At 35.3% G+C, this 23,737-nt stretch overlaps 1 protein-coding gene across 1 annotated transcript in view; it reads left to right on the top strand.

Annotated features, from left to right (window-relative positions):
• The window catches only part of CD2AP (CD2 associated protein), a 113,114-nt gene that overhangs the window by 61,533 nt on the left and 27,844 nt on the right, over window positions 1-23,737 (top strand). Inside the window, exons 6-10 of the mRNA XM_061196114.1 lie at window positions 15,930-16,117; window positions 18,272-18,350; window positions 18,744-18,838; window positions 21,409-21,513; window positions 22,943-22,979. Coding sequence (XP_061052097.1) covers window positions 15,930-16,117; window positions 18,272-18,350; window positions 18,744-18,838; window positions 21,409-21,513; window positions 22,943-22,979 — 504 coding nt within the window. The remainder of the gene's footprint in view (window positions 1-15,929; window positions 16,118-18,271; window positions 18,351-18,743; window positions 18,839-21,408; window positions 21,514-22,942; window positions 22,980-23,737) is intronic.

The following is a 23,737-nucleotide window of genomic DNA, read 5'->3' as shown; positions in this document are numbered from 1 at the left end:
TTCTTCTCCTTCTTCTCAAGAAAGTGTTGAGCTTTGAAAAAAGTCAAGTAATGAAATGGTAGAATAGGGCATGAAATGATAGAGCAAGCTCACAGACATCTAGGTTTAGAGCTACGAACTCCTAGTACCACCCCCTCATTCTGTAACAGAGAAACCTAAAACTTTTAGAAATTACCACTTAATATTTATTCTACATACATATTCTTAGAAGACTCAAGACCTCTAAGAATTTTCTGTTTCTGATCTCATTGCTGTGTACTTTTGCTCACTACCTCTCACTTCATGGGTCCATCCTTTAAACTGCAGTACAGTGATTTTTTTTTTCTTCTTGAAACTTTTTTTTTAACTTGGAGCAACATTGCAAAAATAGAGAGGTCCCATATACCCTTTATCCAGATTCACCACCAATTGTTAACATTTTGCCTCATTTGCTAATTTATTACTCAATTTCTATTTAAAAATCTGGGGGTCTTTTTTTCCTTTACCTTTAAGTACTTCAGTGTGTATTTCCTAAGAACAAGGACAGTCTCTTATAACTACAGTATAGTTATCAAAATCAAGATATTTAATATTACCAATACTGTTTAATTCACAGTCCATGTACAGAATTCTTAATTGTTCTAGTATACTTTACATAGCTATTTTTTTCTCCTAGATAAGACCATGCAGAGAATTTGTTTCTTTTGTTTAGAATAGATCCCCAACCTTTCTCTGTTTTTCTTGACCTTGACATTTTTAATTTTTATTTATTTATTTATTTATTTATGGCTGTGTTGGGTCTTCGTTTCTGTGCGAGGGCTTTCTCCAGTTGTGGCAAGCGGGGGCCACTCTTCATCGCGGTGCGCGGGCCTCTCACTATGGTGGCCTGTCTTGTTGCGGAGCGCAGGCTCAGTAATTGTGGCTCACGGGCCTAGCTGCTCTGCGGCATGTGGGATCTTCCCAGACCAGGGCTCGAACCCGTGTCCCCTGCATTAGCAGGCAGATTCTCAACCACTGCGCCACCAGGGAAGCCCAACCTTGACATTTTTAAAGAGTTTAGGCTGGTTATTTTGTATAATGGATCCCAGTTTGGATCTTTCTTCTGATTCTTCATGTTTAGTTTCAGGTTATATTTTACTGATAGGGCTACAGAATGATGATGTCTCATTGTATTGTATGGAGGACACATGTGCTTTGTGTCTTTTATTATTGGTGATGTTAAATTTGATTACTTGGTTAAAGCTGTGCTGCTACTGTAAGTTTACTGTTTTTTTCCTTCTAATTGATAAGTGTCTTGTGGGGAGGTACTTTGAGACTATGTAAATATCTTATTCCTCATCAAACTTTCACTCAGCAGTTAAAGCATCCACAGATAAATTTTGCCTGAATCAGTTATTACTGTGATAGTTGCAAAATGATGATTTTCTAATTCCATCATCCCATCTGTTTATTATTTGACATTCCTCTATAGAGAAGTATTTTGCTTTCTCCCCAGTTGTTTTTTTTTTTTTTAAATCAGCGTGGACTCATCAGTTGTTTCTTTTTTATTCACTAGGTATTAATCTATTATTGCCATTATTATTTATTTTGATACTGCCAGGTTTGGCCAGTGAGAGAGCCTTCAAACTAGTTTCTGTGACATTTTAAAAAATTAACCTTATTGGAAATATAATTTACATACAGTAAACTGTGTATATGTAAAATATACAATTTGATGATTTTGACAACTGTATACATCCATGAAAACCACTACCACAATAAATGTACAGGACATTTCTGTCATCTTTATGATGCCTTGTAAACTGAGCCCTTAAAATATGTACAAAATTTAAAGTCCATATGGAACCAGTAGCAAAAGACAAATTTAAATTTGGATGTAGTTCATTACTTTCATAATTATAAATACTTTGGGCATTCCTTGCAGTATTCAGCCTTCTTAGAATTTTAGTAACCTTGCAGAATCATATTTGTTAAAAATGTACTTCCTTGCTTGCTTAACCCCTTTCCAATAGCAGTTCTAAATGTGGAGCTTCGTGATTATGGGGTGGGAAGTCAGTGGTTGAAGTACACTGTAATTCCTTTTTTTTTTTAACTCTAATTTTTAGGCAGAAAGTTTTTGCATATTGATGTAAATGCCAGGAAGTGAGTGCTTTATAAGGTCTTTAGAACTTTAGTGATAAAGGCATAGAGTCCTTTAAGTTTTAATTTAAGAGTTTGATATCTTATGCATTATGACTTAGAGAATTCATGTCCACTATTCCTGTGTCTTAACAAAATATAACATCTTCTATGTATAACTGGTGTTTTGATAGTCTTTTTTAGTCAGTAAAATGGTGTATGTTTCTGGTAACTGTTACAAGAATTACCAACTGTACATTATAAATTTTTTAATTTGTTTTTTGCTTACAGTATTAGAATGCCATATCCACTGCATTTGTTTATTTTACATAGTTTCTTCTTACACTCCTTTACATTTAGTAGAGCTCTTCTCTTCTCTTCTTTTAATAAATAAACTGAAGTATATGGGATGATGTTCATGGTTTGACCAGTTAAATTCTAGCTATTACTGCTAAGAAGATAATTCTGACTCTAGACAGTAGGTAGACAGTATTACCTGAGCCTTAGGGTAATTTATTTTTATGCCCTCAGTTTTCATTGAAGAACGGTGGTATAAAAGCTATAAAAAAAAAAACCCCTATTATATTTAGGAATGTGGTAAACTTATAATCTATTCTATTACTCAGTGGTTTCTATATAAAAATCTCAAGATTAGTATCTTTTTAGTAGTCAATTTCAGGAAAAGCTTTGCTTCTCTAGGGAAGTGTGATGTTTCAGTTTTTATAATGAAATGACTGCCCTTTCATTTTGTCAAATATTCTTAGCCTTTCTTGTTTAGAGTGTCTTTTTGTCGCCTTTCAGATTCCACTTATTTCCTAAGTAGGACTTGCTTTCAATTTTCCTTCTTTTTAATAAAGCCAGTGACTATATCTACTGGTATTTTATCCCTTGTTAAGTCTTCTCCCCACATCAAGCCTATAAAAATCTCCATTTTGGGACTTACCTGGTGGTACAGTGGTTAAGAATCCACCTGCCAATGCAGGGGACATGGGTTCGAGCCCTGGTCCGGGAAGATCCCACATGCCACGGAGCAACTAAGCCGGTGCGCCACAACTACTGAGCCCGCGTGCCACAACTACTAAAGCCTGTGCGCCTAGAGCCCGTGCTCCGCAACAAAGAGAAACCACCACAATGAGAAGCCCGCGCACCACATCGAAGAGTAGCCCCCGCTCACCGCAAACAGAGAAACCTGCTTGCAGCAACGAAGACCCCACGCGGCCAAAAATAAATAAATAAATTTATTAAAAAAAAAGGAAATCTCCATTTTGATGTCTAAATAGGCATCTTGAACTAAGATGGTCAAAACTGATCTTCTTTTCTCTGTACCCAAATTTGGTCTGTACAGTCTTCTTCATCTGCGCTAATGGCAACTCCATCCTTCTTTTACTTAGACCAAAGAATTGGATTCGCCTTTACTCTTCTTTATAATACCACACTCTATACTTGATTCAGTAACAGACTTTGTCACCTACTAAATAAATGTACAGAATCTGTTTTCTTTTACCACCTCAACAGCTGCTACCCTGGTGTAAGTTATCTTTTCCTGTATAATTGCAATAGTCTGTTATTTGCCGTTACCTCCCTACTGAATGTTAAAGTGCTTACCCTCCAGTAGCTGTCCATTTTACTTAGAGTAAAAGCCAAAGTCTTCTTAAATTGGCTATAGAACCCTCCAAGATCTGGCACCCCCAAATGTCTCCCCCCGCCTCTCTGACTTTATTTCCTACTTAACCATCCCCTTTGTTCTCATTAGTCTTTTTACTGTTTTTAAAGATGTCAGGAACATTTCTGTCTCACAGCCTTTGTACTTGCTGTATACATTTGCCCAGAATGTCCTTTGAGATATCCTTAATGGCTTTCAGTTTGATTTCAGGATTCTCCTCAGAAATCACCTTTTCAGTGAGGCCTTTCCTAATAGCTCTGTATAAAACAGCAAAAAGCTTCTATCTTCCATTCTTTAATTCCCTTATCTTCTTTGATACATTTGTTATTATTTCTTATTTACTTTCTTATTGTCTGTCTGCCCCCACGTTAGAATATATATTTTGTTTTGCTCACTGCTGCACACCTAGTTTCTAAAGCAGTGTCACAGTGTTGCTCAGTGGATGCATGAATGCATAGTGGGTTTTGGTGTACAGAGAACTTTTCAAATACTTTGTCATGTTAAATCCTCATAATTTTTGAAGTTAGTGTCACCTCCACTTTAAAGGTAAAGAATGTATAACTCAGATTATTTAACCACCGAGTGGTAAAATCACAACTGGAATTCTCTTCTGATCTTTTTACTTTACTATTTTATTTAACATATGGGGGTGAGGCTGTTAGGTAATTCTCACTGTTTTAGCTCATTTGTTTGCATGTCAGTCATGTACTTTCACCCCTGTGAGAAATATGAGCAGTAATATGTGGGTTTGATGGCATTTCCCATGGACTCAGTGCATTCCCGAATCTGAAATTTAAAAGTTGAAGTGAGTGAAGGGAAATTCTAAATATAAATACTGTTATTTAGTTAATTCAACATTCATATGTTTGTTCATTCAGTATATTGAGTGCTTATTGTTGAGTATAGTGTGCATGTTGATGGGAATACAGTGATGAGCAACATAGTCACGATTATTCCCCATATTTGAAGCTTTTGGTCCGTGGAGAAAGAAAAGAATATTAGACAAGTGATTATAATTCAGCATGAGAAATATTTGTGGCAGGAAGATTCAGGGTGCTGTAGATGTGTAAAGAACTAACTCAGACTGGGAAGGATGTAAGGGAATGCGCCCCATAGGAAGTTAATGATTGAGATCTCAGAATGGGTAGGAGATCCCTAGGCAGGTTTGTGGCAGAGGGTAAAGAATGAGCAGAGCAGTTTCAAGATCCTGAAAGAGATTCAATTCAGAGGGATTATAGAGTGTATGGTTGGATGTGGTAAGTTTTGAGGCTAGAGAAATTGTTGGGTCAGGCTTAAGAAGGCATTACAGAACTGGTAGTCAAGTCACAGAGAAGCCTTAGAGGGGAGAGAAATGATCAGATTACTTTATTTGTTTATATAAATTTATTTTATTTATTTATTTTTGACTGCTTTGGGTCTTTGTTGCTGCACATGGGCTTTTCTCTAGTTGTGGCGAGCGGAGGCTACTCTTCGTTGCAGTGCGCGGGCTTCTCATTGCAGTGGCTTCTCTTTTTGTGGAGCATGGGCTCTAGGCATGTGGGCTCAGTAGTTGTGGCTCATGGGCTCTGGAGCGCAGGCTCAGTAGTTGTGGCACACAGGCTTAGTTGCTCTGCGACATGTGGCATCTTCCCGGACCAGGGCTCGTACCCATGTCCTCTGCATTGGCAGGCGGATTCTCAACCACTGTGCCACCAGGGAAGCCCCAGATTACCTTTTAGATAGAGTGGTTTGGTTGCAGTGTCAAGAGTGGATTGGAGGAGAATAAGATTGGGGTAGCGAGACCAGTTGAGAATGTTTTGATAATTTAGGTAGGAATAGTATTAACCTAAACTAGAGGAGTGATCATGGGAATGGAGAAACATGGGTAGCATTCCTGTGCTAAATAGGCGGTATAAAGAACTGCACCTTGTGGTGATGGGATGATGGGGAATGACTGAGAAAGAAGAGTCAATGGCTACCAGATCTTTGGTCAGTAAGCTGGGTAGATGATGTCATTTGCAGAGAAGGGATAAGTCTTGGGAGAAGATGATGAATTCACTTTTGGAGATGTTGACTTTGAGTCCTGTGGGGGTGTCAGGGCATCCAAGTGAAGATATTTGGTAGTCAGCTGTATGTGTGTGTCTGAAACCTTGAAAAGAAATTTGGGGTGGATGTCCAAAACTGAGGCTTGAAAGTATGTTAGGTGGTACAAGAAACCATGGAGTTGGATGAGATTACCTAGGGAGAATGTCTAGGGTGAAAAAGGAATACAGCCTAAGATAGAATCCTATGTAGCAACATTTATGGTCTAGGCCAAGACAGAGTAACTAAAAAGAAGACCAAGAAGGCACAGAGAGAGAGCCAGGAGGCAACCTGTGAGTGAGTGGTCATCATGGGAAGGGAGTATTTCAGGGAGGACATGGACAGTAGTGTCAGATGCTGCTGCAAGGTTAAATAAGATAAGTAAGGTAAGAAATAAAATGTAATCCTGATTTAGGGTTGAAGAAATCATTAGTGACCTGGACAAAAGCAGTGAAGAGAGGTGATTGGTAAGTGTAAAGCAGTGTAGCAACATATACTCCAGAATGTTTTCCTTCTTTTCCTAAGAAGGAAAAGTCTTGATCATTTTCAAATGCTAATGGTAGAGGACAAGTACAGAGGGAGAAGCTGAAGATGCAAATTCAGAAGAATGGGATTTATCAGCAGAACAGGATTTACCCAGGAGGTGGGAGGAAATGAGATTTACATTATAGGTATCATGATTAGTTTCAATTTATTGGAGGTACTTCAGAGTTAGTGCCCAGAAGCTGAGGGCGAGATAATCTGACTTTTAATTTCTTCTACAAGAAAGGAGAGAAGCGAAGAATGAGGTGCAGAGTGAAGAGGTCAGAATTTTGAGGAGACTAAAAAGGTCCCAACAGGGATTGTTAAATGTTTTGAGCCATGTATCCCTCTGGGCTTTACCGGGCTACTAGAGGGATGCATTGCACAAAATGTTTAAGAAACTCTGATAGATTGTTCTTCAGGAGTTGTCGTGTCTTATGTTCATTCTCTTCGGAGGAGTCAATCTGAGGTTTCATTTCATTATTCAGGCTCTGAAAAGGAAGATGATGCTTATTGCTAGTGGGGCACAGGATCCCTGTAGAATGGTGATGCACCCTGGGTGTGCCAAAGGTGGATAGAAATTTGGTGATCTGCAGCCTAGTCTCCAGGAGTTAAGATGGTGCACAATTTACTTTGGTGTCTAATCTCACATTAGCTTTCACCTTGAACTCTTTCTCCTGGTGAGCAGCTTTGTAAGGAAGAATGTTCTGGGGCTTCAGTGCTTTTACTGGTAATATGTTATATGAGTCTTTACAAGTTGTTGTTAGAGCCAGATGCTCTTTCTAAATGATTCTTTTTAGGAACTAAGGAATACAGATTTTAAGTCCATAACACACAAACACAACATTTTCTTAGGAAATGTAGGAGTATCATAAAAATCTTTGAATGATGGTGAAAGATGTTCTTCTTGGAGTAAAAAGAGGGAGAATTTATGCCAGCAACTAAAGTAGATTCCAAGTTCTTCTACTTGGTTTACATGTTTTACCTTAATGTAAGACCCATTCACTTTAATAGTGAACTTGGATTGCTTCCATTAAGTACTTTGTATTTTCATCAGGTTTCTTACTTTATATTATTTTTCTTTAGCACTCAGTGCAGTTCACATAATGATTCTTGTTTGTTTTTTCAAAAAGTAGTTGTATTTTGGGGCTCTTGGTGGTTTTAAGTCATTTTATGTGGAGGTGCAAGTCATCAAGTAGTTTTTGCTGTAGAGATTTCGTGAGAAAGGGAGGAAGGGAGAGTTTTAGGTTTAATAGGAAGATTTGCTGTTAGGTTTTATGACTGACAGTGCCATACATAAAATGGAAATATAATCTTTTTTAAAGCTTAGCAATGCAAGGACAGTCTCTGATGGATAAAACATAGACATAAAAATATTAGAAATACCATATAGGGTAAGATTTCTGTTTTGTCTGACTATGAGACCTTCTGTTTACCCTTTCTCTCCATTCTTTTGTTCTTTTCTCCTCCTTTGTCCCTGCCTTCTCCCCCGACCCGCTGCTTTCTTCCTTCTAATGTCTACGTTGCCCTTTTATTTTTTGCTCCTTCTATGTGATCATGCTCTTTCCTACTTGAATAGTTTTCAATAATACATCTTTAAACTTGTTAAAAGTAATAGGCCCTGAGCCAGGCACTGTTTTAAGTGCTTTGCAGGAATCAACTGATTTAATTCTCGTAACAATCCTATGAAGTATCCCATTTTGCAGGTGAAGAAACTGGGCATATACAGTGGAAGAGGTGAGATATGGATCGAGAAGGTTTAACTCTAGAGTTCAAAAGCAATTAGCCTATCCATTAGTACTAGATAATTGAAATATCTATGCATTTATTTTAATGATATATGCTTTAATGACTGTAGTAAAGTTTAGAATCACTAAATCTAAAAGAAACTGTTTATTTTATGGCTATAATCAAATACTCAAACTGATAATTGCACCTTAGAATCATCTGCTGATTCATAATTGAATTCATTATCAAAAATCTTCACACAGGAGGTGTAGTCAAGATGGCATACTAGGAGGACGCGGAATTCGCGTCTCCTCACAACTAGGGCACCTACCAGGCACCTGTGGGAGACCACAGACACCTAAGGGGATGGGAGGAAACCCTAGCGACCGGTGATCTCTCCTTTTGGCTTGTTCTCCCCTCCCCCTCCCCCTTTTTTCTTTTTTCTGCTGTGGTTTTATTTTACCTTTTTGCAGTTGTTTCATCTTATTTACCTTTTGCAGTTGTTTCAATTATAGTTTTATTTTTCATAATATATTTTTTATCTTTCTAATTTTATTTTGTTTTTTATTCTTTGATATTGCACTGCTCCTTTTTTTCTTTCTTCCGTTTTTTTTTTTTTTTTTTTTTTTTAACGGCACAACGAAGCTTGCAGGATCTTGGTTCCCAGGCCAGAGGTCGGGCCCGAGCTCCTGTGGTGGGAGCTCCGAGTCCAAGCCACTGGACTAACAGAGAACCTCAGATCCCAGGGAATACCAATTGGAGTGAGGTCTCCCGGAGGTCCTCATCTCAGCACCAAGACCCAGCTCTATCTAACTGCCTGCAAACTCCAGTGCTGGGCGTCTCAGGCCAAACAACCAGTAAGACAGGAATACAGCACCACCCATCAAAAACAAAAAAAAAAAAAAAAAATGAAATGACAAAAAAATATGTTACAGACGAAGGAGCAAGGTAAAAACCTACAAGACCAAATAAATGAAGACGAAATAGGCAACCTACCTGAAAACGAATTCAGAGTAATGATAGTAAAGATGATCCAAAATCTCAGAAAGAGAATGGAGAAAATACAAGAAACATTTAACAAGGATCTAGAAGAACTAAAGAGCAAACAAACAGTGGTGAACAACACAATTACTGAAATTAAAAATACTCTAGAAGGAATCAATAACAGAATAACTGAAGCAGAAGAAAGGATAAGTGAGTTGGAAGATAAAATGGTAGAAATAACTACCAGGGAGCAGAATAAAGAAAAAAAGAATGAAAAGAATTGAGGACAGTTTCAGAGACCTCTGGGAAAACATTAAACGCACCAACATTCGAATTATAGGGGTCCCAGAAGAATAAGAGAAAAAAAAAGGGTCTGAGAAAATATTTGAAGAGATTATAGTCGAAAACTTCCCTAACATGGGAAGGGAAATAATCAAGTCCAGGAAGCACAGAGAGTACCATACAGGATAAACCCAAAGAGAAACATGCCGAGACACATAGTAATCAAACTATCAAAAATTAAATACAAAGAAAAAATACGAAAAGCAGGAAGGGAAAAGCAACAAATAGCATACAAGGGAATCCCCATAAGATTAACAGCTGATTTTTCAGCAGAAACTCTGCAAGCCAGAAGGGAGTGACAGGACATATTTAAAGTGATGAAATGGAAAAACCTACAACCAAGATTACTCTACCCAGCAAGGATCTTGTTCAGATTCAATGGAGAAATTTACAGATAAGCAAAAGTTAAGAGAATTCAGTACCACCAAACCAGCTTTACAACAAATGGTAAAGGAACTTCTCTAGGCAGGAAACACAAGAGAGGAAAAGTCCTACAAAAACAAACCCAAAACAATTAAGAAAATGGTAATAGGAACATACATATTGATAATTACCTTAAATGTAAATGGATCAAATGCTCCAACCAAGAGACATAGACTGGCTGAATGGATACAAAAACAAGACCCGTACAAATGCTGTCTACAAGAGACCCACTTCAGACCTAGAGACACATACAGACTGAAAGTGAGGGGATGGAAAAAGATATTCCATGCAAATGGAAATCAAAAGAAAGCTGGAGTAGCAATTCTCATATCAGACAAAATAGACTTTAAAATAAAGAATATTACAAGAGACAAAGAAGGACACTACATAATGATCAAGGGATCAATCCAAGAAGAAGATATAACAATTGTAAATACTTATGCACCCAACATAGGAGCACCTCCATACATAAGGCAAATGCTAACAGCCATAAAAGGGGAAATCGACAGTAACACAATAATAATAGGGGACTTTAACACCCCACTTTCACCAATGGACAGATCAGCCAAAATGAAAATAAATAAGGAAACACAAGCTTTAAAAGACACATTAAACAAATGGATTTAATTGATATTTATAGGACATTCCATCCAAAAACAACAGAATACACTTTCTTCTCAAGTGTTCATGGAACATTCTCCAGGATAGAGCATATCTTGGGTCACAAATCAAGCCTTGGTAAATTGAAGAAAATTGAAATCGTATCAAGTATCTTTTCCGACCACAATGCTATGAGACTAGATATCAATTACAGGAAAAAAATCTGTAAAAAATACACATGGAGGCTAAACAATACACTACTAAATAACCAAGAGATCACTGAAGAAATCAAAGAAGAAATCAAAAAATACCTAGAAACAAATGACAATGAAAACACGACGACCCAAAATCTGTGGGATGCAGCAAAAGCAGTTCTAAGAGGGAAGTTTACAGCAATACAATCCTACCTCAAGAAACAAGAAACATCTCAAATAAATAACCTAACCTTACACCTAAAGCAATCAGAGAAAGAAGAACAAAAAAACCCCAAAGTTAGCAGAAGGAAAGAAATCATAAAGATCAGATCAGAAATAAATGAAAAAGAAATGAAGGAAACAGTAGCAAAGATCAAAAAAACTAAAAGCTGATTCTTTGAGAAGATAAACAAAATTGATAAACCATTAGCCAGACTCACCAAGAAGAAAAGCGAGAAGAGTCAAATCAATAGAATTAGAAATGAAAAAGAAGTAACAACTGACACTGCAGAAATACAAAGGATAATGAGAGATTACTACAAGCAATTATATGCTAATAAAATGGACAACCTGGAATAAATGGACAAATTCTTAGAAAAGCACAACCTTCTGAGACTGAACCAGGAAAAAATAGAAAATATAAACAGACCAATCACAAGCACTGAAATTGAAACTGTGATTAAAAATCTTCCAACAAACCAAAGCCCAGGACCAGATGGCTTCACAGACGAATTCTATCAAACATTTAGAGAAGAGCTAACACCTATCCTTCTCAAACTCTTCCAAAATATAGCAGAGGGAGGAACACTCCCAAACTCATTCTACGAGGCCACCATCACCCTGATACCAAAACCAGACAAAGATGTCACAAAAAAAGAAGACTACAGGCCAATATCTCTGATGAACATAGATGAAAAATCCTCAACAGAATACTAGCAAACAGAATCCAACAGCACATTAAAAGGATCCTACACCATGATCAAGTTGGGTTTATCCCAGGAATGCAAGGATTCTTCAGTATACGTAAATCAATCAATGTGATACATCATATTAACAAATTGAAGGAGAAAAACCATATGATCATCTTAACAGATGCAGAAAAGCTTTTGACAAAATTCAACACTCATTTATGGTAAAAACCCTCCAGAAAGTAGGCATAGAGGGAACTTATCTCAACATAATAAAGGTCATTATGAGAAACCCACAGCCAACATCATTCTCAATGGTGAAAAACTGAAACCATTTCCACTAAGATCAGGAACAAGACAAGGTTGCCCACTCTCACCACTATTATTCATCATAGTTTTGGAAGTTTTAGCCGCAGCAAGCAGAGAAGAAAAAGAAATAATAGGAATCCAAATCGGAAAAAAAGTAAAGCTGTCATTGTTTGCAGATGACATGATACTATATATAGAGAATCCTGTCAGTGCCACCAGAAAACTACTAGAGCTAATCAATGAATTTGGTAGAGTAGCAGGATACAAAATTAATGCACAGAAATCTCTTGCATTCCTATACACTAATGATGAAAAATCTGACAGAGAAATTAAGGAAACACTCCCATTTACCATTGCAACAAAAAGAATTAAATACCTAGGAATAAACCTACCTAAGGAGACAAAAGACCTGTATGCAGAAAACTATAAGACACTGATGAAAGAAATTGAAGATGATACAAACAGATGGAGAGATATACCATGTTCTTGGATTGGAAGAATCAACATTGTAAAAATGGCTATACTAACCAAAGCAATCTACAGATTCAGTGCAATCCCCCTATCAAACTACCAATGGCATTTTTCACAGAAGTAGAACAAAAATTTTCACAATTTGTATGGAAACACAAAAGACACCTAATAGCCGAAACAATCTTGAGAAAGAAAAACGGAACTGGAGGAATCAGGCTCCTGGACTTCAGATTATATTACAAAGCTACAGTAATCAAGACACAGAAACAAATATAGATCAGTGGAACAGGATAGAAAGCCCAGGGATAACCCCATGCACATATGGTCACCTTATTTTTGATAAAGGAGGCAAGAATATACAATGGAGAAAAGGCAGCCTCTTCAGTAAGTGGTGCTGGGAAAACTGGACAGCTACATGTAAAAGAATGAAATTACAACACTCCCTAACACCATACACAAAAATAAACTCAAAATGGATTAAAGACCTAAATGTACAGCCAGACACTATAAAACTCTTAGGGGAAAGCATAGGCAGAACACTCTATGACATAAATCACAGCAAGATCCTTTTTGACCCACCTCCTAGAGAAATGGAAATAAAAATAAAAATAAGCAAATGGGACCTAATGAAACTTAAAAGCTTTTCACAGCAACGGGCACCATAAAAAGACAAAAAAACCCTCAGAATGGGAGAAAATATTTGCAAACAAAGCAACTGACAAAGGATTAATCTCCAAAATAAACAAGCAGCTCATGCAGCTCAATATCAAAAAAACAATACAATGCAAAAATGGGCAGAAGACCTAAATAGACATTTCTCTAAAGAAGATATACAGATTGCCAATAAACACATGGAAAGATGCTCAACATCACTAATCATTAGAGAAATGCAAATCAAAACTACAATGAGGCATCACCTCACAGTGGTCAGAATGGCCATCATCAAAAAATCTACAAACAGTAAATGTTGGAGAGGGTGTGGAGAAAAGGGAACCCTCTTGCACTGTTGGTGGGAATGTAAATTGATAAAGCCACTATGGAGAACGGTATGGAGGTTCCTTAAAAAACTAAAAATAAAACTACCGTATGACCCCGCAATCCCACTACTGGGCATATACGCTGAGAAAACCATAATTCAAAAAGAGTCATGTACCACAATGTTCTTTGCAGCACTATTTACAATAGCCGGCACATGGAAGCAACCTAAGTGTCTGTCGACAGATGAATGGATAAAGAATATGTGGTACATATATACAATGGAATATTACTCAGCCATAAAAAGAAACGAAATTTAGTTATTTGTAGGGAGGTGGATGGACCTAGAGTCTGTCATATAGAGTGAAGTAAGTTCAGAAAGAGAAAAACAAATACCGTATGCTAACATATATACGGAATCTTAAAAAAAAAAAATGGTTCTGATGAATCTAGGGGCAGGATAGGAATAAAGACACAGACGTAGAGAATGAACTTGAGGACACAGGGAGGCGGAAGGGTAAGCTGTGACGAAGTGAGAGAGTAGCACTGACACGTATACACTACCAAATGTAAAATAGATAGCTAGTGGGAAGCAGCTGCGTGGCACAGGGAGATCAGCTCGGTGCTTTGCGACCACCCAGAGGGGTGGGATAAGGAGGATTTAAGGGAGGGGATATGGGGATATACGTATGCATATGGCTGATTCACTTTGTTATACAGCAGAAACTAACACAACACTGTAAAGCAATTATACTGCAATAAAGATGTTAAAAAGAGAAAAAAAATCTTCACACAAAGAAAATTCCCTATGTGGTTTCACTCGTGAATTCTGTCCAGCATTTAATCTTCCACAAATTCTTTCAGATTTCTTAGGTCTATATGACTTTAGGAATTATAACACTTTATCTCATGAAGATTAAACACAGAAATCCTCAACAAAATATTAGCACATCAAATCTAGCAAAATATGTAAATGTTAATACATTATGACTAATGCGGTTTATTCTATGCATTCAAAAATTGATATAATCTAACATATTAAAATGTTTAAAGGAGAAAAACCATATGGTCATCTCAGTAGATGCAGAAAGATTTTTACATATTCAACACTTATGATAAAAACTCTTCATGATAGCAACAGAAGGGAACTTTCTAAATTGGATAAAGTTCATCTATGAAGAACCAGCTAACGTTCTTAATGTTAGGTAAATAGTGATATACCTGTCTGATGGAATACCTATTAGTGATAAAAAGGAATGAAGTGTGGATGCATGGAACACATATTACACTTAGCAAAAGAAGGAGACACAAAAGACTTATGTGCTGTATGTTTAATTTATATGAAACTTTTAAAAAGGACATATCTATACTGACAGAATGAAGATCAGAAGTTTCTTGAGACTTGAGGGTAGGAAGGATTCACTGGGATCGTGTGTAAGTGTCCTTTTCAGGGTGACAGGGATATTCTGTATCTGGATTATTGTGGTTACATGGTGCATACATTTGTCAAAAATTATTGTAATATCCATTTAAAATGGGTCCATTTTACTGTATGTAAGCTTTCTTTGAGTAAAATTTATTTAAAAATATATCACCAAAAATATATGTGGCTTGGGCTAACGTTGCAAGTGGTTAGGGTAGATCACTGTACTTGTTAGCATTACATTTCTTAAGTTCATAAAAGTTGTTTCTGTTAACTTCTTCTCAGATAATTTCAAATGTGTGATTAGAGGCTTTTGTTGTCTGAGTCATTATGTTAAAATATTTAGGACTGGTTTTGGGGTCATCTGGAATTCAGTTCAAATGTTGGCTTTGTTACTACTTGTATGGCCTTGGGAAAGTTCTGAATAACTGCCCATTTTACTTATTTTGAAAATGAGGAATAATAGTGCTTAATGTTAAGCCTGTGGGTGATTATGTAAATTAGATATAATTCATGTATAGTGCTCAACAAATAGCTGGCACAGATTAAGCCCTGAATAAGTGGTAACTACCATTTTTATTATTACCTCTGTTGTTCTTAACCATTAAACTTCAACAGACTGCTTAATTAAATGAACTGAAATCATGTATTCTTCCCTACCCCTCAGCCCTCATTCTGAAATGTTTCTGGAATCTTCTTGGATGATTACTCTAGAATTGTTTTCTTAGATTATTAATTACTTCATCCCTGAGTTAAAATGACAGGCCTTGAACTGTGGACTTTTTAAAATAAAAACTTGCTAATATTACCAGTTTTTATATTCAGAAAATCACCCTAATTTTGATCAGTTTGGGTCATGTAACTTTTTTAAATGATTAACTTTATCTCTTTAATGTTTCTGTCTTACATTATTTCATCTTTGTGCAAGAGCTGTAAATTTTGATATGCTCTTCTTAAGGATCTGGTATACTATGCTTTCCTGGATTTCCGATTAACATTTTACTAATTAGGAATACCTAAAATTGTTTTAAACAACATTAAAAAAATCAGTATAAAGTGTATCTTATTCTTTGGGATATTTTAATACTCAGTCTTTTTATACCATTTTATACCATATTATTTTATACCATTTTTTATTAGGAGGTATAGAATATAAATACTGTGGAAGGGGAATGTCAAGGTTTTTGTGATTTTAGGTGTCATTCTTTAAAAACAAATTATCCTTTCAGAAACTGTTTTGACTGGGTCTACCTCACCTTTACCTTCTCCGGGAAATGGGAATGAAACTGCACCTGGATCAATTACCCAGCCAAAGAAAATCCGAGGAGTTGGATTTGGAGATATATTTAAAGAAGGCTCTGTGAAACTTAGGACAAGAACATCCAGTAGTGAAACAGAAGAGAAAAAACCAGAGAAGGTAGTAATGATGAGCTTTCCTTAGATTAACCCCATTCATTCTCTCATTAAGCTTTTTTTAAAATGTAAAAGTTAGTTTGCAACTCTTACCTTTTCTTTTTTGAGATTGCCAATAATAGATTATGAATGAGAAGACTGTGAGAAACTGTTTTCAAGTTTAAGTGACTTACTTTAATGTTTATGTTTGATTCTTATAAAATTGGATTTTGGGGGGTAAATTTAACACAAACTTTTCTTAGTGGAAACTTGAGAGTTTTTAGTTATCATAGTGTAAAAATAGAAAAGGCAAGTTTTCTCCTTTTAAAGCTAAAATTATATGTTTTTCTTTCAATTTGAAGTAGGCTTAAAATGGGCCATTTTAAAGTGAATTCTCAGTGAGATATTAAGTTAATTGGGCACTGCCTAACTTTACTCTGGATTGTCAACAATGGTGAAATCTAATTGCTAGCTCTAGATGTATGGAGAACTTTATTTTTTATTAGCGTTTCACTGGCATTGTGAAGTAAATCAAATGTACCATACTAATAAGAGATTTTAAAATAAACTGTTAAGTTTCTATTTTGTGGGGGAAATAGCTACAGTCTTTAGAATATAGTCTTCCTGGTGTTAACACCTTGGAGATTAGATTGAGTACTTCACATAGGTGGCTTGTCCCTTGACTTTTAAAGCGTTGTTTCCCTTGTAGTGCTCATTTGTATGTCTTATTTAACTCTGTAAGATTTTAAAATATTTTAGTATTTACTTGCCTTTTTTAGTTACATTTCACTTAGAAGACTGTTTTGGTTGGTGAAATATATTCTGATGTTTTCTCCTAAAATGGTTAGTTTCAACATTTTTTTTTCCTTTCCCAGCTTGTTACATATTTTCTCATGTAATAATAATTTGGGTTCAGGAAAGAGAACTTGTACTTTCTGTCCTGCCCTCTCCTAGCTCTGTGACTGTCTGGCATTAAGATTATGGGCCTAATTAATTCTTGGTTTTAAAGGTAAAGATTAGAGTTCTTGTTGTTGGAATAGTGCTGTATAGTCATGTAATAGCTAGGAATGTCTAGAAGCAATGTCTGCATTATGGGGGACATTAAGCTAGATGATGTGGGGTCGCTTTCTAACTCTGAAGCTTATGATTATATTGAATAACTTTATTTGATTAATGATTACACCGGTAATCTTTCATTTGCCATTTTTAATGTCCACTAAAGAGTTGTTGTTAATGAGAGTAGTCTCAGGGTTACCATATAGGATGGCCTTGGAAGGCTTTCTTTGATCACTGACCTAGGAATTGATAAAGTAGGGAGCACATTTGCTATGTTTGTAAGACCAGATTGGAAGATATGATGGTTAAAATTAGGAGAAATTAAAGTGAGCATCTTAAAAGATAACTAGAACACACAATGATAGGTAAATTAGCAGTATGTTCAGATTTTTAACTAATGAAATCCAGGGTCAAATGTAGTGTTACTTCTGAGGACAGAACTCAAGGAAACACTAGTACAAGATGAAGGACTTACTGTAGTCAATTACAATGGAAAATTGCCTCCTAGACTATATATTGTTATAAAGGGTTGTAACATTACCTAAATGTTTTCATTCTCATAGCAGCAGTAAGTATAAAGACTTTATTTTATACTCTGTCTCATTGTAAGGAAGTTTAATGCAGTTGTTTAAGAGCCCACCTTCTGGAGTCAGACTTTCTAGGTTCAAATCTGAGCTCCACTACTAAATTATTTTTACTGGGGGCAAGTTACCTAACTGCCTCCTAACCCATGAAAGGAGTGGATGATAGTGCCTACTTTATGCAGATTGTTCTAAGGATTAAGTTACAATGTATGTAAAGTGCTTATTAGCTGAGAGATTGGTACATGGTAAATTTTCAAATGCTATTTTTATTTATTTTAGAGGTTCTAAAATCACGGTATTATGGGTATCAGAGTATGTTTATTATCCTTAAGATAGGGAGTTTTAAAAACTAGACGTTCTGGGCTATCATTTAAGTAGCTTTTCAATTATTTATCTTTTTCATGGCAGTTTTCAGTCACATTACTAACCTGGCTATAAGTACCATTAGGGAGAGCTAGATAACTGTTAATGGAAATTTTGTTTAACATTATTAGCTTTGTTCTAACTTAAAATAATTGACACCATCCTTTCTATTCTAGCCCTTAATCACACAGTCACTAGGATCCAAAACTCAGAGTGTGGAGATAACAAAAACAGACACTGAAAGTAAAATTAAAGGTAAGTGTTTGAATAAAATTTTCATATTAGGAATGAAGCATGCTCAAATATATTATTAGATTTGTTGAAGACATTTGTTACATTGTACTACTTCATTGGAGTGTTAAATCCTCCTAGATATAAGCACCATGAGGTCAAGGATTTTTGTATGTTTTGTACACTGATGTATCTGATACAGTTAGAACTGTGCCTAGAACGTAGTAGGCATGTAGTAACTATTTGAATGAATGATTAATGAAATTGTTACTTAATTCAACATATAGTATTGGCCAAAATGATTGAAATCATCTCTAGAAGCTTCTAGTGTACATTTCTTTAGACAAAATAGAGGCTTAAGTATTTGTTGAAAGAACCAATTTGTAGAAGCTTCATTATTTACATTTTTCATTTTAGCTAAAGAATATTGTAGAACGTTGTTTGCCTATGAAGGTACTAATGAAGATGAACTTACTTTTAAAGAAGGGGAGATAATACAGTTGATAAGTAAGGTAAGACTTTTCTCAGTTTTCGGTGAATCACTTAATTTATTCATAGAAATATTTTTCAGTAGTCTTGCGTTACCACTAGAATGTAAGTTCTAGCAGGGCTGTGACTTTGTCTTGTTTATTTCTGTGACCTGAGAACCTGGCACGTAGTAAGTGATCAGAAAGGTTTTTTAAGCAAATGTTTGTTGTCTGTCTTTGTTATAATTGATGTATTGGAAATTATTTTTACCATCAAGTTGTGTTTTTTCTCTAACCACACCCCCCCACCCCCCCACCCCCCCAGGGTTCTGTTCTCATTTCCTATTTTACCTCATTGCATTTTTTGCCCCACCTAATGTTTGTTGTAGTGTTTGTAATATAAAAAGAAAAAGAAGAAAAATAGGGAAACAACTTAAATGTCCATCAATATGTAAATGGTTATGAAATGTCATACTATGGAAAATGATGCAGCTATTTCAAAGAATGAGGTAGTTTTATAACTTGGAATGAATTAAGGAAAAAGAAAACCCTACAGTATTGGGGTGTGGGCAGAGTCCTGTAATAACTGTAATAGAGAAATATTAAAGTATTTGTTTTTGCTTTAAATTAATTTTTGAAATTTCTCCCGTTGTTTTAAATTGACTTAACAGATTGTTTAGTGTATGTAATTAAAAGAAGTTTTTTCATTGAAGTGTAATTGACTTACCACACTATGTTAGTTCCAAGTGTACAACATAGTGGTTTGATATTTCTATACATCTGTTATTTCTAGTTACCATCTGTCACGAGACAAAGTTATTGCAATATTATTGACTATGCTCCCAATGTTGTACATTTCATCCCTGTGACTCATTTACTTTGTAACTGGAAATTTGTACCTCTTAAGCTCCCTCACCTCTTTTACTCATCCCTCCCAACCTCTTCCCCTCTGCCAACCACCGGTATGTTTTCTGTATCTGTGAGCCTGTTTCTGTTTTATTATGTTTGTTCATTCCTTGTGTTTTATAGATTCCACATATAAGTGAGATGGTATTTGTCTTTCTTATTTCACTTAGCATAATACCCTTGATGTCCATGCATGTTGTCACAAATGGCAACATTTTATTCTTTTTTGTGGTAGAGTCATATTACATTGTAATATACATTATATAAAACATATATGTATATATACATGTATATATACATGGTAATGTACATTATATATATATATGAAACACATCTTTATTTAAGATGCTTACTGATGGATATTTAAGTTGCTTACATATCTGGGCTATTGTAAAGAATGCTGCCGTGAACATAAAGGTGCGTATCTTTTTGAATTAGTGTTTTTGTTTTTGGAAAAATACCAAGAATTAGAGTTGCTGGATCATATGATAGTTGTATTTTTAATTTTTGAGAGGTCTCCATTCTGTTTTACATAGCAGCTGCACAAATTTACATTCTTACCAAAAGTGCACGAGAGTTCTCTTTTCTCCACATCTTCCCCAACACTTGTTATGTGTTGCAGTTGTGATTATCCTGACCTTTGTGCGTGACCTCCCCAGGGGTGTGGGTCTTGATTATACTGTGTCTCTGCCCCTCCAGGCTGTTTCATTGTGGTTCCTTCTTTATATCTTTAATTGTGGAAATTCTTTTCTGCTAGTCATTCACATTGATAGTTGCTTTACTGTGAATAGTTTTAATTTTAATAGTTTTAAGTTTAATAGTTTTAAGTTTTAAGTTTTAAGTTTTAATAATTTTAAGTTTAATAGTTTTCAGGAGAGGGTGAGCTCAGGGTCTGCTTACTCTGTCATCTTGACCAGTTCCCCCCAGTGCATATAATTTTTAATACACATGGAGATTGGATTGATAACAACTAATTTCTCATGGAAGGGTATTTGGAAGGAATTGTAGAAGATTCTGTTAATTTCTAAAGCAAATGAATAATGTGATTAATTTTTGGTGTATAAAGTGTTGAAAAGAATGTTAAGATAACAGTTTGGAAATTTATATTCTCTCACCACCCTCCTCTTCTACTTCCTTTCCTTTTTCCTTTCTCCTCTCTCTCTTTTTTATCCTTGTAAACTGAATTTTTTAAAAAATTATTTTTTTGTTTATTTATTTATTTATTTATTTATGGCTGCCCTGGGTCTTAGTTGTGGCACACGGGATCTTTGTTGCAGCATGCAGGATCTTCATTGCGGCACGTGGGATCTTTAGTTGTGGCATGCAGGCTTCTTAGTTGCGACATGAGGATTTCTTAGTTGAGGCATGCAGACTCTTAGTTGCAGCATGCTTGCGGGATCTAGTTCCCTGACCAGGGATCGAACCCAGGCCCCCTGCATTGGGAGCATGGAGTCTTACCGACTGAACCACTGGGCAAGTCCCCTGAATTTTTAAATTATTTGACTAATTAAGAAATTAAATTTAATTTTATAACTGCTGCTTGAAGTAATGTGTGGGCAATATATTTTTTTAGGAGGACCTCAAAGTCTGTTAGGTCTTTATTTTTCCTTGTAGAAACAATGGAATTCAGTATTTTCCTGTTTTGTTGCTAACTTTTTTCTTATTTAGAGATAACCCCTATTATCTTTATTCTTCATTTTGCGGTTTAGGAGACTGGAGACGCTGGCTGGTGGAAGGGTGAACTTAATGGTAAAGAAGGAGTATTTCCAGACAATTTTGCTGTTCAGATAAATGAACTGGATAAGGACTTTCCTGTAAGCTTTTCTTTTTCAGTGATGATAATAATTTTAAAAACCTTTTGCCAATATTTCTTAAAAAACAAGTTTTTTACATAGTAACTGAATAATTTTCTGAGGGGATTTCAGATTTATAGAATCAGGTAAAAGTTATCTGAATTATGGTGAAACAAAACAGTGTATCAGTTCTGTGCTTTATTCCTGTTTTTCTTTCCCCCTAACTTACAAATTAACTTAGACTTTATTACTTTATTATAATTAGAAGAAAAAAGGCTGCCCATACTATTTAGACAAATTAGCACTTGACTGTACGAAAAATTATATTTTTATTTAATTTTGTTGAAAATTTTTATTTTCAGGTACTATTGATTACTATTACTCTGTCCCTGCATTTTTGGGAGAGTGAGAAGAAAGCTTTGCCTCCTTACAGGATTTAATGTATCTATCTCACGTCTCACAGTGAATAAAGTGAGACTGAGTCATCCATCAGTGATCTTTTGCTTTTCTACAGCTTGATCGCCTATGGAGGGATGAATCTAATTGAGTTTTTAAATTAGAGGGAAAGAGTTATACAGAGAACAGACACACCCCAGCAAGACAGTCTACCGTATTTGATTTAAGTCAATGCAGAAATCTCTAACCTTTGCAGTCTTTCGTTTAAAGTAAATTACAAGAGGATCATGTATGAAGGCTTACACTGTCTGAGATTCTTCCTTTGCTAGATTTCATTCAGTATTAATTCAACAGCCTTCGGGTTTGCTTTATTTTTATACTCTTGTTAATGAACACGTTTTCTTCTTTTGGCTTTTATTAGGTGTTTATGCAATATTGATTATCAGTTATTTTTTAATTTGGAAAAACCAAATTCACATACTTACAAATGTGTCTCAAGTTTTTTAAGGCAAAAATGAGTGCATGTTTATAAACCCAAGAGAATTTTAATAAACTGAAAAACAGACCTTTGCCTTTAGTCTTCTTTTTGAGAGTTCTGAATAACCAAGAGTGAAAGCTAGATATATTTATTAGCTACTCCTATTCTTTTTAAACAAAGTCTCTTTCTCTCTCCCTTTCCCTGCCACCCCTCGTTCCCCCACAAAAAAAACTCAGCTGTTAAAGAGTGGTAAAATGGTGCATAGGAATCTTAAAATAGGGGAGGCAGGAGAGAATATTTTTGCTCATCGTTAAGATTTTTTTTAATTTATCTAACTGAGTGATATTTTTGAAATATTTGAATTTTGATCAAAGAGGCATTTGTTGTAATAGAATATATTTTTCATCTGTGACCTTTTGTGGAGTTGTTTGAATCTTATGATTTTATAATTTTTGACAGGGATGGGATGAGGAGAGATGTTTATGTAACTTAGATCATTTATGATCAGAGTTTACTTTAACTATAAATATTTAATATGTAAGTGTTTTACTGTTTTCACAATTATTATTTTAATAGAAACCAAAGAAACCACCACCACCTGCGAAGGGTCCAGGTAAGTACGAAACAGATGATTCAGATGGCTATTTTTCATATTTTTAAGTTCTAAAATGGTGAAATTGCGTCTCCTGTAAATCATTTATTTTCTTTTAGCAAAAATTAAATATTATGGTGCTATATATAATTTTTAAAAATACATAAATATTGAATGTTCACGTGTATTAATATCTGTCAGTATTTTTTTTTAAAATACAAACTGTATAAAATAGGAATCTTGAAAATAATTTGGATATTTTTGTTATATGGCATTTTGAGTTAAGAAAATTGACTAAGCTTAAATCTATAGAAAACAATATATTAAAAAAGAAGACAATATATTTACCTAGTTAATAAGTTATTCTACCTTTTCAGATGCAATCCAGTTTTTAATGCCGCAAACAAATACTGATTTTTTATATACTCTTCCTTCAGAGAGTGTGATAAGGCTTAAGCAAACTAGAAGAGTTTAGTTTTTCCTTTTTAAACAGTGGAATAAATGATGGAGTACCTAGAAGAGTTTTCCAGAGTTAGAGTTTTGTAATCTGACTCTATTTCTACAAGTTCTAGCCCTTAATTTCTGATTTTTAAATGTGCTGTCCAATTTTTTTTTCTTTGAAAGATTTGCTCTTTTTTTAGAATAATGCAAGTCCTTCCCTCCTCCATAGTTTCAGCTTTGTGTTTGCTAACCTTATCTGAGAGCAAGGATAAGTTAAAAGTAATTTTTATGGAAGTTGGTATTGGAGCTTTTTTAGCCACTAGTCATACTGGGCTTTT

The sequence above is a fragment of the Eubalaena glacialis genome, chromosome 7 (assembly GCF_028564815.1).
Source record: "Eubalaena glacialis isolate mEubGla1 chromosome 7, mEubGla1.1.hap2.+ XY, whole genome shotgun sequence".
NCBI classification, from domain to species: Eukaryota; Metazoa; Chordata; class Mammalia; order Artiodactyla; family Balaenidae; genus Eubalaena; species Eubalaena glacialis.
This window is presented reverse-complemented; position numbering and strand designations above follow the sequence as displayed.